At 36.9% G+C, this 14377-nt stretch overlaps 2 protein-coding genes across 2 annotated transcripts in view; one reads left to right on the top strand and one right to left on the bottom strand.

Annotated features, from left to right (window-relative positions):
* The window catches only part of PAPLA1 (Phosphatidic Acid Phospholipase A1), a 298948-nt gene that overhangs the window by 49156 nt on the left and 235415 nt on the right, over nt 1-14377 (top strand). The window lies entirely within an intron of this gene.
* The window catches only part of LOC136857133 (uncharacterized), a 106823-nt gene that overhangs the window by 19079 nt on the left and 73367 nt on the right, over nt 1-14377 (bottom strand). The window contains exon 9 of the mRNA XM_067135541.2: nt 13756-13879. Coding sequence (XP_066991642.2) covers nt 13756-13879 — 124 coding nt within the window. The remainder of the gene's footprint in view (nt 1-13755; nt 13880-14377) is intronic.

The raw sequence follows: 14377 nt of genomic DNA, 5'->3' as shown, positions 1-14377 counted from the left end.
TTTATTGTAACAACTGATGCAAGCAATGAAGCGTTAGGCGCAGTATTGTCACAAGGGAAGGTAGGAAGCGATTTGCCAGTAGCATACATATCTAGAGTATTGAATAAGGCAGAAAGAAATTATTCAACAACAGAAAAGGAAATGTTAGGAATTGTATTTGCAGTAAAGTATTTTAGACCGTATGTCTTAGGACGAAAGTTCACTGTAGTGACGGATCATAAACCACTTAAATGGGTATTTAATGAGCAAGATCCAACCTCAAGATTGCTAAAATTTAGATTGAAGTTAGCAGAATACGATTTCGATGTTGTTTATAAACAAGGAAAGTTAAATACAAATGCAGACGCACTGAGCAGAATACACAAATTAGATGAGGTTGAACTGGAAGAAGATTCAGAAATGGAAACAGATGAGAAATTCACAGAGAAATTAACAGAGGATGAAAAGAAAGAGATTATGAAAGAATTTCATGCATCTTTAGTTGGAGGACACCAAGGCATTACACGCACATATGCTAGGTTAAAAGATTATATTGAGTGGCCAGGAATGAAGAAAGATGTAGAGCAATACAATCCATCATGTCATTCATGTCAAACTAATAAGTTTACGAAGCCAGATACGAATGCGCTTATGGTAATGTCACACCACAGACGGTATTTGAAAATATCGCGTTAGATGTAGTCGGATCACTTGCACTCGACGGAAACAAATTTATTTTAACGTGTCAAGATCAGTTATCGAAGTACTTAGTAGCAGTGCCAATGAAAAATCAAGAAGCAGAGACAATTGCAAGGGCATTGATGGACAATGTAGTACGAACATTTGGAATACCAAGTGTAATATTAACTGACCAAGGTAGCAACTTTTTGAGCGAAGTAATGAAGAAATTATGTAGATTGTTAAATATCAAGAATATTCATACTGCCGCATTTAGGCCACAGTCAAACGGAAGTTTAGAGAGGTCTCATGCAGTATTAGCTGAATTTTTGAGACACTATGTATGTGTAACCCAAGACGATTGGGACAAGTTTATTTCAATGGCAACTTTTGTTTACAATACAACGAAAAGTACGTCAACTAATTTCACACCATTTGAATTAGTATTTGGAAGAAAGGCGAATATACCAGGGACATTGCAGAGAAAACCGAACGAGAAGAATTACAATGAACACGGAAGCTATGTGGAGGAATTAGCTCGAAGCTTAAAGAAAGCCACGAGGTAGCGCGTAAAACTCTAATAGAAACCAAGTTGAAAAATAAAGTCCAGTATGATACAAGAGTAAACGAAGTAACGTTTAAGATAGTAGACCAAGTTCTTTTAAGAAATGATTCAGTAAGGCAAGGTCGTAGCAAAAAATTAAGTCCAAACTTTGTTGGCCTGTACACAGTACAGGAAGTTTCAGGAGTGAACTGCGGTTTGAATATGAATAAGCGAGGGAAGCTCATTACAGTACACAGTAACCGATTAAAGTTATATATTTAAACGAGAAGGAAAATTGTATGTAAATACATTGTGAACAACCAGTAATAAATTACAGGCAACGCAAGGTAACACAAATCTGTTACTTGCAGATCAATGGGGCTGATAACAGCGGCAATCGCAGTGATGGCGATATTTACGAAAGGAGGAAAGGCAATTGATTTCCAGCTCCTACCATATGAGTCCACCCCAGGGGTTTATTTCGACAAGCTAGGTGAAGTTCAACTCTATAACACTGAATGGAAGGTAGTAACTTATGTAAATTTAGAAGCGTTAAATGATGCGTATAATGTTGGTAAGAAATACATTCAAAGAACCATGAGATTGTGTTCAGAACTGGAAATAAATTTAACATATACGTGTGAGAATGAGGTAAAAATTTTAATTATGCAATTAAATAAAACTCAAAATTTGCGCGATTTAATAAGACAAACAACTAAGACTGAGGAGAAAGAAAATTCAGATCAGAATAGAATGAAGCGAGGAGTTCTTAATTTTGTAGGAAGTATTGCTAAAATTTTATTTGGAACCTTAGACTCGCAAGATGCAGCCTATTATCAAAGTCACATTAAGGATCTTGAATCAGAGAATTTGTCGATGTTAAAAGTCGCGAAAGAACATATGATTCTTGTAAAAAGTACGTTACAATCAATGAATAGCTCATTGTTTTTACGTCGCTAAGAACGAAAAAGAATTAAGTGATAATATAGCAACAATACGGGGATATCTGAAGAATGAGACTGAGCAAATAGAAAGCGCATTTAGGAGAACGGAGATTGAAATCGCAGTAATAGGCATTTAATTGACACGCAAGGATTCTTAGCGCAATTAAAAGATCATTATGAGATTCTGTTAAATGGAATAATGTTGGCTCAAAAGGGAGTCTTACAACCTCAGATTATAAGTCCTAGTGATATAATAAAGTCATTTTCAAAGGCACAGAATAATTTCCCACCAGGAATGACATTACCTGTTGAGTTGAGACTGGCTTATGGCTATTTAATAACTAGAATAGCAGAGATTGAAGTGTTCATTACTAAAGAGATACTTGGTTACATTGTAAAGGTGCCTTTGGTAGATAAGATAAAATATGATCTTATTAAGGTTATACCATTCCCAACAAGAGTGAATGGTGAGGTAGAAAACTTTGTTTTTATTAATAGTGAAAATGAATTTATTCTTTTGGACCAGAACAGGCAAAATTATGTAATGTTAACTGAAAATGAAATTAATAATTGTAAGAGGCTGAATGATAAACTTAAGGTATGCAAACAAGAGTTTGCTATCAAACTAGCTCATTCACATGAGGAATGTGTAGTAAAATTGTTGACAGGGGCACAGGTTATGCCACAAGATTGTCAAAAAAATGTAAGAGTACAAGAAGTAATGTGGTTTCCCTTAAGAGAAAATAAATGGATTTATATCGCTCCACAGGAGGTAAAAATAACAGTAGTATGTCAAGAGTTGCACACAAGTGATGTTAAGTTAACAGGTGCAGGAATAATAACAATGTTTAATAGATGTACGGCCTTTGGGCCAATATAAAAAATTCAATCTTCAAATGTAATTAAAACAAATAGTACCAAAGATCAAGGGTTTGTACCTGATCTATTGTTACAGTATGACTGTTGCGATCATTTAGGAATTAACACTAAATTGAGTCAATTGCAGGATGAAGGAAAGATACCGTTGGTAAATGTGCTTCACCATGCAGAGGAATTAAAATTAGCAAGTCATAAAGTAGAAGCAGTTGAAAAATGAATACTTGAACAGGAGGATGAATTAAAGCAAAATCATAAATTGGATAAGTTGAATTTTCTGTCTTATATAAGTGGAGGAACAATTGCTGTTATTTTGTTATTATGTTCCTGCTGTTGTTGCAAAAGATGTTGCAAAAGATTTAGACTTGCTCATAAACTTTCAGAGCTGGGAGATGAGTGTTGCGGAAAGGTATGTAATCGCCAAACTATAATTAATGGTCCTAACTCACATTGTTCAGACGAGGACGTCACAGTGCACTTTGATAGACAGGAGTATGTAAGAGGTAAGCGCGTAAATGAGCGCAGGGGTAGAAGTATGACAGATCTTACTACTTCCAGTATAGAGCTTAATGAAAGGTCTCTCATCAGAGAGCCAAGGAGGCAATAAAGAGGGAGCGTAACCACATTAGTAAAGTAAAAATCTCAGTGACCATTGTATAAGTAATGAATCACTAGTAAGAGTGTTAAGGCTGTAATGTAACAAATGTAACTTTAAAATTATTAAAGTAAGAAAAAAGACTTGCCAAGGGGCAGAGTCGAACAGGCAACCTTATGTTAAGGTAAAATTTCATGAGACTGGCCTAATAGGCACAGTTCGGGCTTGTCGAGGAAGGCAAGACCCAAGTGTCCATTCCTATGAGTTTGGTACGGGTAATGTGTCAGTAATAACTGAACAAAAATTTGTGAGACTGGCCTAAGGAGGCACAGTTCGGGCTTGTCGAGGGTGGCAAGACCCAAGCGTCCATTCCTACGAGTTTGGTACAGGTAATGTGTCAGTAATGACTGCACAAAAAAATTGTGAGACTGACCTAAGGAGGCACAGTTCGGACGTGTCGAGTGAGGCACGGTCCAAGCGTCCATTCCTATGAGTTTGGTACGGGTAATGTGTCAGCAGTGACTGCACAAGTTTCTAAGACTTACTCAAGAAGTATAGTCAGGGGAACCGAGTTGCTACTGCAATCTCGAAGCCGGCCATTCCAAGAGTTTGGTACTGAAGTAAAAAACCGACCAGAGAAGGGTGGAAGGTAAAGTTGTATGTACTGTGAAGCATATAAATTGATATGTTTTAATCACTGTAAAATGTGAAATGAAAAATGTGAAATGTAAAGGAGTTATATTAAGTATTGTGAAATGAAAAATGAAGTGTTATATGTACTGCGAAATATATAAATTGATATGTATTAGATGTTAAATCTAAACTGTGTTATATTAAGTACTACGTGTACCGTGGAATATATGAATTGAAATGTATTAATGCAATATGGTTTACTGTGAAAGAATATGTTAATTGTAATGTGAAATGTATTTATGAATATTAATTGTCTGAAGGGTAAAGAGAATTGTATTAATGTCAAAATGTAATAAGTTGAAGGGTATCTATGAAATGTAATGTAATATTGCTAAAATGTAATGTGCCATGTAAGGTACATGCGGTAATTAACCCTATATGTACGTGTACTCAGGTGGAAACCAGTTGCATGTGTGGCAACTAGTTTCTTTCCTAAGGGGGGAGATGTCATGTCCAGGGACACGAACCTTCATCAAGTAGCAGCACATAAGTAATACATAGTGATTATTTTGGTAACTCAATCCATTGGCCGTGCTGTCTGAGCAGCCATGTGTTGGGGGTGATATAGAATGACAGTTAAAAACAGAGTTGTGTGAGGTCAAGAGGTCTCACGAGGAAGTCGATACGGACAAATCGAAATAGTCACGTCCTGTCGTCTGGAGATGGCAAGAAAAGGGGGTAGTTTGAAGGATACCATACTTAAAATTAATGGGAGACCCAGTTAAGTGAAACGGGACGCAGTCATGTTTACGATGACAAGTATTAGAAATGGGGGAGTTATTTTATGAGCATAGGTTTAAGGGCGAGAAGTCAAGTTCATGTTAATAAATATTGCCATGTGCATAGCTTGGAATTTTGTGATGCATGGGGGAGGTGGTAGCACCAATGGTAAGCCAGTAAGGCTTTATCTGAGAGGAGGGGAGACCCTCATATCATATTGCTAGTCCCTTTAAATATGTATGTAATTGAAGGAACAAGCGTCTTATTGCATTAGTCTTCGCTTTGGGAGCCTTGCCTTCCGCTCACGTTAGAGAATTGCGATCAATTCTCCAAGCGGTCTCGCTACTTAGAATATTTCTTAGTAGATCAGGTTGAACGGTGGTGCTAACACTTGGTATTCACCATTCATACTTTGATTCTCGACTTAAGCCCTAGTTCTTCTGGGTTTTATCGTAGTTGGCAACTTAAAGCTTGAGGAATCTCTGTGAGATTCCACGATACTCTGTTTTTAACATCGCTTAGCATTTCAGTGGTACTCTAATGCTTTAGAGTCCACTTGCATTTACTTGGAGTAGCCGTTCTGAGGAAGGCTAGTTCCAGTACGTCACATTTGTGACCGACTTCAATTGTACGTGTATATTCTTTGTACATCATCTGTTAATATACGCACATATATAGGAAATATAATGAGTTTCAACTCTTAACAACCAACTTACCTAATGCCTATAAATTACCATCTTATATCCCTTTCGTTTTTAGTACTGTTGTTAGCCATCAGGTGATTCCACTCACCGCTCGGCGTCTCACCTGTTGGCCGGGATACGACACCAGTGTCGTTCTTTCCCTGTTTTCAGCTCTGGCTTTTCTTGGAAACTCTTGTATTCTTGAAGTATCTTCTTAAGTGAGTTGGGCTCTAGGCTATCATGTGTGATGCCCACCTCTTGTAGTTCTTTTTCTACCTCACTGAACCAGGCCCTTTTGTCTTCTTCTCTTTAAGCGAATATCAGCAATTTCCACCATTTCACTGTATTGTTTTATTATTACTATAATTATTCTATCATTGCTTATTTCACTAAGGGCTATTTCTGTGCATTATTTTATTATAATCTATATATACTGTGTACCTATATATATATAATGTCCTGACTGATTCATCATCGCCGAGCCAAAACTACTGGACATAATAAGAATGAAATTTTGGGGATACATTCATATTATAATGCAGGTGCTCACTAAGGGAAGATTTTTGGATATTCCGTCGCCAAGGGAGTGAAAATCGGGCTGAATTTTTAAAATGAGTTTGTATATATATCTCTAAAACTGAGACATGAAAATTGGTATTTGGAATCTCCTTTAAAAATAAACACGTATTTTTTCGGTTTCCGAAAATGCAATTAAAGGGGTTAGGTGGGGGTGAACGGGTCTGAGAAAAGGGGGTGAATTATAAAAATGAGTATATCTATATCTCAAAAATTTAACAGTTTACAGACGTAAAAGGTTGGTATTTGGAATCTCCTTTTAAAATAAAGAAAAACGTATTTTTTGTTTTCGGAAAATCCCCTTAAGGGGGGTGAAAAAATGTAAAAGGAAAAAGGGGCTAAATATCTTTTATGACGATACTTATATTTAAAAAACTGCAGATGTTACGGACATGAAAATTGGTATGTGGGATCTCTTTTAAAAATAAAGAGAAGTATGTTTCAGTTTTCGATAATTCACTTAAGGGGGGAGGGGGTGAACAGGTGTGAGAAAAGGGGTGAATTATGAAAATGAGTATATCTAAAGAACGTAACATGTTTCAGACATGAAAATTGGTATTTAGAATCTTTGTAAAAGTAAAGAAACACTCTTAATTTGTTTTCGGAAAATACGCTTAAGGGGAAGAGAAAAAGGGGTGAATTTTTTAAATCATCATATCTACAGTACATCTCAAAAACTTAACGTTACAGACGTGAAAATTGGTATTTGGAATCTCCTTTAAATATAAAGAATCACGTATTTTTTGTTTTCAGAGAAACCTCTTAGGGGGGATAAAAAGGACTGAAAATGAGTTGAATTCTTTTTATGAGGATACTTATATCTCATAAACTGAAAATGTTACAGGCGTGAAAATTGGTATTTGAAATCTCCTTTATAAATAAACACGTATTTTTGTTTTCTGAAAGGTCACAAGCAGGGGAGTGGGGCAAGAAGGAGTTGAATTCTTTTTATGAGGATACTTATATGACAAAAACTGAAGATGCTACAGTCTTAAAACTGGGTATTTGGAATCTCCTTTATAAATAAAGAAACACGTACTGTTTTTTCTTCGGAAAATCCACTTAAAGGGAAAGGGTGAAAGAAAGTGGAAAAATTATTTATGAATTATTTTTATGAGGATACTTATATCTCAAAAAAACGGAAGGTTCCAGACGTGAAAATCGGTATTTTTAACCTCCTTTAAAAATAAAGAAACACATATTCTTTTGTTTTCGGTATATCCACTTAGGGAGGTGGGTAAAACGAAGTGAAAAATGAGTTGAATTCTCTTCACGAGGATACTTATATCTCAAAAACTGAAGATTTTACAGAGGTGAAAGTTGATTGAAAATTGTTACAGTCGTTAAAGTTGGTATTTTGAAACTCCTTTAAAACAAAGAAACATTTATTCATTTTTTCGGTAAGTCCACTTAAGAGGGCAGAGGTGTATGTAAAGAAGTGGAGAAGTTGAATTATTTTTATGAGGATACTTACATCTCAAAAATTGAAGATGTTACAGACGTGTAAACTATTATTTGAAATCTCTTTGAAAATAAAGGAAATGTGTTTTTTTTTTTTTTTTTGGGAAAATCAACTTAAAGGGGTGAAAAGAATTGAAAAAGCAGGTGAATTTTTAAAATAAGTACAGGTATATGCACAGTATATGTCAAAAACTTAACATGTTACAGACGTTGAGATTGGTCTTTTGAATCTCCTTTAAAAATAAAAATGTATTTTTTTATTTTCGGAAAAATCCATTTAGTTGGAGATGGCGGTGGGAGAAGGACTGAAAATTGGGTTGAATTCTTTGATGTCGATACTTATATCCAGGGGTAGAAATAATTCAGTAGCCAGCCCCTTTTCATCAGGAGCCAGCACATTTTTCACAAATATACATTATGAACACCGCAGGTTAGACTAGGATAAAGCTACGTATTATTTTTGAAATGTGGCCGTAAGTAGTATAGTCTCATTTCATATAAGAATGTAAATTTATATTTTAAGATATACTAACCCAAGTAATCACCAGTCACCTTCAAGGGCAGCATCTTTTAAAATTACACTACATGTGCCTGTTTGATTTCCCACCAGTAACATTCAACATGCTTAACAATGCAAACAAACCTTCAAAATCAGTGTAGGGTCTGTTTTTTTCTTGACGCACCTCGCTAAAAGTGCACATTCAGGATTTTTCATGAAACTTTCAGCCTCCTGCCGGCCCCGCGGTGTAGTGGTAGCGTGCCTGCCTCTTACCCGGAGGCCCCGGGTTCGATTTCCGGCCAGGTTACGGATTTGGACCTGGATCTGAGGGCTGGTTCGAGGTCCACTCAGCCTACATGATTACAGTTGAGGAGCTATCTGACGGTGAGATGGCGACCCCGGTCAAGAAAAGCAAGGATAACGGCCGAGAGGATTCGTCGTGCTGACCGCACGACACCTCATAATCTCCAGGCCTCCGGGTTGAGCAGCGGTCGCTTGGTAGGCCAAGGCACTTTGGGGCTGTTACGCCATTTTTTCAGCCTCCTAACACTTCGAGTGAGGATATAATTTTTCGTTTGTTTTAAACATTTCCAGTTTAAATGGTCCTGAAAATCCGGATACACCTTTAAAATGTTTGTCGGCAATACTACGAAAGTTATGCATAATTTACACTTCGCAATTCCTTCTTCATAGCACAGCCACGGTAGTCATTCAAGCTACGATTCTCTGCATTGTGTATCATTCTCATACTTCTCTGAATCAGTAACATTCAGCTTGCTTAACAATGTAACCAAACCTTCAATATCAGTGTAGGGTCTGTTATTTTTTGCAATATAATATGCCATGAACAATGCATTCATATGCTGTAACATTAGCATTCATTTTCTTTACGCACTTCGCTGAAAGTGCTGAAATTTCCGTTTGCCTGAAATTTGAAATTTCGACGTATTTTTGATGTTTGACCTATCATTGTCTTGAACACCATAAATTTCACGCCGGTCATTGTCGTCCTGAACTCTACAGTCGGCACTTCCATCAAGTGTTCCCTCACATTCACGCCCTTTTGTATCACTTTGTGTTACATTTACGGGCCCTACTTACGAAGAAATCTGAAAGAAGACACTGTTACTCACATCAGTCAATTTGTGCGGTTTTGTTCGTTTCATTTTGCCGATTTTCTCAAGTATAGCACAGAAACGTAAAATACACCACCGTTAAATGGCTTCCGGCTTCGCGAGCTTCGACGTCTGATGCTACGTTGCAAATTTTCCGTAAACGCACAGGAATAAACACAACCGTATTTATAAAGTGCAAACCGTTCAATACCAAGATGTTGTAATTAAATTGAAAGTATAAATATTGTTCGGTGAAAATACAAGAATTGATAAACACGTCATTCCGTATGTTCTAAATGCAAAGAATGAATTCCACGGGAATTTATCAGCACTGCTTAGGCGGCAATAGTTGAGGAACGGCTAGTCACGGGAAGGATGGCTGTAATGTAGTGTTTGTGGAATTATTTCACTTAGTAGTTCTCTGCATTTCTCCACAACTCTGGTCTGATCTTTGTACTCGGCTACCGATGGCTGATCATCTGTAATAGAACTGGATGTGTCACGGTATGTCCATATGAAAGGATACCTGTTTGACGGGTTACAACGATGTCTCCCATGACCGCTAGGCAGCTCCCGCGCAGAACTGAAACGTCCAGTTTCAAGGTACGAAGAGCAATTACGGAATTCAAGACTGCCAGAAGCTCAGAAAATGTTTATTGCACATATTAGAATATATGAGCTACAGAAAACAACGTGAAACACCACACGCCTTGTTACTTTGTAAAGTGATGGGAACGTACATGTAAGGGAACTCCGGATTTCAAAAAATAAATTTGAAAATTTAGGCGCCAGGTAAAAATTTTCAGGCGCCATGGCGACTGGGCGCCCGGTATTTTTCGACCCCTGCTTATATCTCAAAAATGGAAGATGTTACAGTCGTGGAAATAGGTATTTATAATCTTTCAAAAATAAGGAAACAGATAAATTTTTTGGAAAATCCACCCAAGAGGAACTGAAAAAGGGGGCGAATTAAAAAAATGAGCATATCTACAGTATATCTCAAAAACTTAACATATTACAGATGTGAAAACTGGTATTTTTAATCTCTTTTAAGAGGAAGCATGCATTTATTTGTTTTCGGAAAAAACACTCGAGGTGGGGTTTTTCAAAGGTATGAAAAGGGGGTTGAATTATTTTTATTAGGATACTGATATCTCAAAAACCGAAGATGTTACAAACGGAAAAATAAAGAAGTATGTATTTTTTGTTTTTGGAAAATTCACTTAGGGGGGGGGGGTGAATGAATTGAAAAAATAGTTGAATTATTTCTATGAGCATACTTACATAAAAAACTAAAGATGTTGCAGACAGGAAACTTGGTATTTGGGAAGTCCTTGAAAAATACATGAACGTGTTTTTTTTTTAATCAGAAAAAGCACTTAACGGGAGTGAAAATGAGTCGAATTATTTTTCGTGAGGATACTATATCCCAAAAACTGAAGATGTTACAGACGTGAAGATTGGTATTTGGAATCTTCTTAAAAAATAAACATGTATTTTTTTTGTTTTTGGAAAATCCACTTAGGTGGGGGTGGAAGAAGGATTGATAAAGAGGTTGAATTCTTTTTATTCGTTCTACTTATATCTCAAAAAGTGAAGATGTTATAGACGTGGAAATAGGTATTTGAAATCTCCTTTAAAAATAAAGAAACATTTTTAAATAGCTATATTTTTCGACAGTTCTACGTCGCATGGTCATCTTTCCCCAAAAGGCAATACCACAAACGTGGTTAACAAAGAGTTTCTGGGGTAAATGAAATTAAATTTTTTGGTGAGTTTTTATACTTCAGGGAATTTCAGGCAATGTCTTAGTACAGTATCGAGGAACGATTACTTTTATCAAATTACAAAATCCCCGCGAGCGAAGCCGCGGGTAACTGCTAGTTTGTTATAAATTTCAAGTGATATGAATAATTTCTTCCTGGTGTCATAATATTTTGTTCAAGGTTTTATATTCTATTATTTTCATTCTCTGTAAGTATTGTAATCTATGTATATAAGAGTTTTGTCTGCACATTGCTCAGAATTTGAAAAGAATGGTATTTCTGTATCGTCATGTCCATATTAACAAGGAAATGCACTTTTTACTTTTCCGTAATTTCTGACTGTATGTACACGCATTACGAGAAAACGGCTGAAGAGAATTTAATGAAAATCGGTATGTGAAGTCGAGGGATGAGCCACTACAATCTAGGCTATAAATCATTTTACTCACTCTGAGCAAAATGGTAGTTTAGGGGAAGGTCAAAAATTTAATTCTCAAATTTTTATATTATTAGTGGTCCTATTGATAAATACTAAATTAAATTTTATTCAATTTTACCATAACGACTATGATAAGAGTGGTATTTCAGAGTCGGAAGAAAACGAAATGTGAAGGCCTACAATATTAAAAGCGCATAACATTGATCAACAATAACATTACATTGACCATTGTTTGTCGTGATGTTCTCTGTGTCTTATGCTGCCGCTTAACTCCGATAGGTGGGATTACTGCTGCGTACAGAGTATAACATCCTGACTGAATATTGGCAAGAAATAGCTGGAGAGTTAGAAAACTTTCTTCTTTAGCATGTAATTCCTCTGGTTCATACATTTTACAATACCGTACTGCTGGTACGTAACTCACTGGTTCATCATAGTACAGTATTCCTGCTATTCGGTTCCTACCCTGACGTCCTGTTTTGAATGAGCAGTGTGCAGTCTTTTTGCTAGTTGCTTTACGTCGCACCGACACAGATAGGTCTTATGGCGACGATGGGACAGGGAAGAGTAGGAGTGGAAAGGAAACGGCCATGGCCTTAATTAAGGTACAACAGCCCCAGCATTTACATGGTGTGAAAATGGGAGACCACGGAAAACCATCTTCAGGGCTGCCGACTGGATACTGGCCGCACTTGTGTGCAGTCTTAAGGCAGAGGATCACGTAGTAGTAGTAGTAGTAGTAGTAGTATGACCTGGTCTAGAATTACAATTTAGTCATATTCCAAATTATAGCACCACAATTCACTAACTCAAAATTCAACCCTGAAAAGAGCCGTTCGTTTCTTAAAAAGAGCTGTTTCCTCTTCACTTTTATTCAATTGTACATTTATCTTATTCAAAATTAGCAGTGAAGAGCGGGTTTCTCCTCTGGCTTGGAGGAAAAAAATTGCCTCCAAGTCAGATTTTTCCGCCGCCAGTGTAGTGAATTGAGATTTTCAGACTTATCGGGTACTCCTAGCAAACAGATTAGTAAAAGGGCATAGTTTTTGCCCCGGGACTCTCCACTTTTCGACCCCCCCCCCCCCCCCCCCCGAATAAAGACTGTTCACGCATCGCGGTTGTCTGCGGCCTGGTCATTGGACTCTTAGATCAGCAGCGTAGTACTGTTCGTTAAAAGTGAGAAAATGTGTGGTTTTTCATTTGATGGAGTATTTCATGTGAAATCATTGCTCTTACTCGCGCCATTCCTACCGACGTCATTGTAATGACCTATGTTCATTTCAGTTAGGAAAATTACTGAGGCAGTCTTTCTGATGATTTAAAAAGGCAGGTGGAGAGTGAGTGTCTGCCATTACCATGCAATTCCCCAACCTGATTGTGACTGATGGTAGGCAAGCAGGCCTACCATTACAATGAAAATTGCCTAACACAGTCGTCACATGAGAAAAGACGTTTGGCGATTTCTCCGTCGCGTTTCTAGGGTAGTGTTAAGAGCTATGCAATTTCATACAGTCTTGCTCACAACGTGTACTATACCTAACCTACAATTCTGTATACAATGTAGAATTCCGTTGCAAAGCACGGGTACATCACTTAGTGCTAAATATATGTAATGGTAGTGCATTCTAATTTCTTTTTTTTGTTGCCAAAAATGTGTTATAATGCCCTTTAAAATAATAATTATATTTTTGGCTGTACGTCCCACTAAGTACTTATACGGTTTTTAGAAACGCCGAGATGCAGGAATTTAGTCCCGCAGGAGTTCTTTTGTGCGCTAGTACATCTACCGACATGAGGCTGATGTATTTGAGCACCTTCAAATACCACTGGACTGAGCCAGGATCGAACCTGCCAAGTTGGGGTCAGAAAGCCAGCACTTCAACTGTCTGAGCCACTCAGCCCAGCATATAATGCCCTTTTAAAAATCATTATGCACTTTTGATTACTTTCTTAATTAACAAAGTGGCATAATATTGTTTATTCCTGCTCCTTGTGTACTTGCTTCATCATCACACCCACTTGGTATGGTGCTCAAATGGATTCAAAAATGTCTGCACCTGTGTAGGCTTCTTTCTAGTCTTATGATTTAGTTAGAGTTTCATTGGTTTTAGTTTTGTTTTTAGCTTTCAGTGGGTTTCTCCTTTCCAAATGAATGGCTGTTGGATATTATATGATTGATTTACTAACCTGAACTTTTATCTTGTGCTGTAGCTGTCACTGTCCATGATTTGGAAAAACAATCCTTCTCTTCAGTACCTTTGCAGTTGCTTTGAAATGTATATTGTAAAGTTGGCTTCTCGAAATCATATACCTGAAATGAAGAAAGAAGTTAATACTCAAACTTTTTTTCTGTACTGTAATTTGACTTGGCATATTGCCTGTTCATAGCAGTAAATGTAAAGATCTTCTAGTGCTTTGTACGGTTTGAAAAATGCACCTATCAATATTAAAGATCAGTTGTAAACTTGAAGCAGCCTATGATTCTTACATTAATACTGTTAGGGATTATGGTATAATATCATTTTTTAAAAATAGCTGCATGGTACAATTGCCAGCAGATAGTAAAAGCAAATCCTGGAGAAATTACTTTGTAAACAGGGATGACGACTGGTTTAAACAAGAAGTGGGTCAATACTAAATATGAAATTTGTTACAAACCGTATGGACAAGGTGGACATTTAATTGGATATATTCATGTGACATATTATTGTTCAGTACTGACCATTTTAATATCAACCATTATGGTTAAGATTATCGATTATGGAGGTGGGTTCTTGATAAAAGCGTGAATTCCCACTCTAAAGTAAAC

Source organism: Anabrus simplex, chromosome 1, assembly GCF_040414725.1.
Source record: "Anabrus simplex isolate iqAnaSimp1 chromosome 1, ASM4041472v1, whole genome shotgun sequence".
In the NCBI taxonomy this organism is placed as follows: domain Eukaryota; kingdom Metazoa; phylum Arthropoda; class Insecta; order Orthoptera; family Tettigoniidae; genus Anabrus; species Anabrus simplex.
Note: the sequence above shows the minus strand (reverse complement) of the source record. Positions and strands in the feature narration are given on the sequence as shown.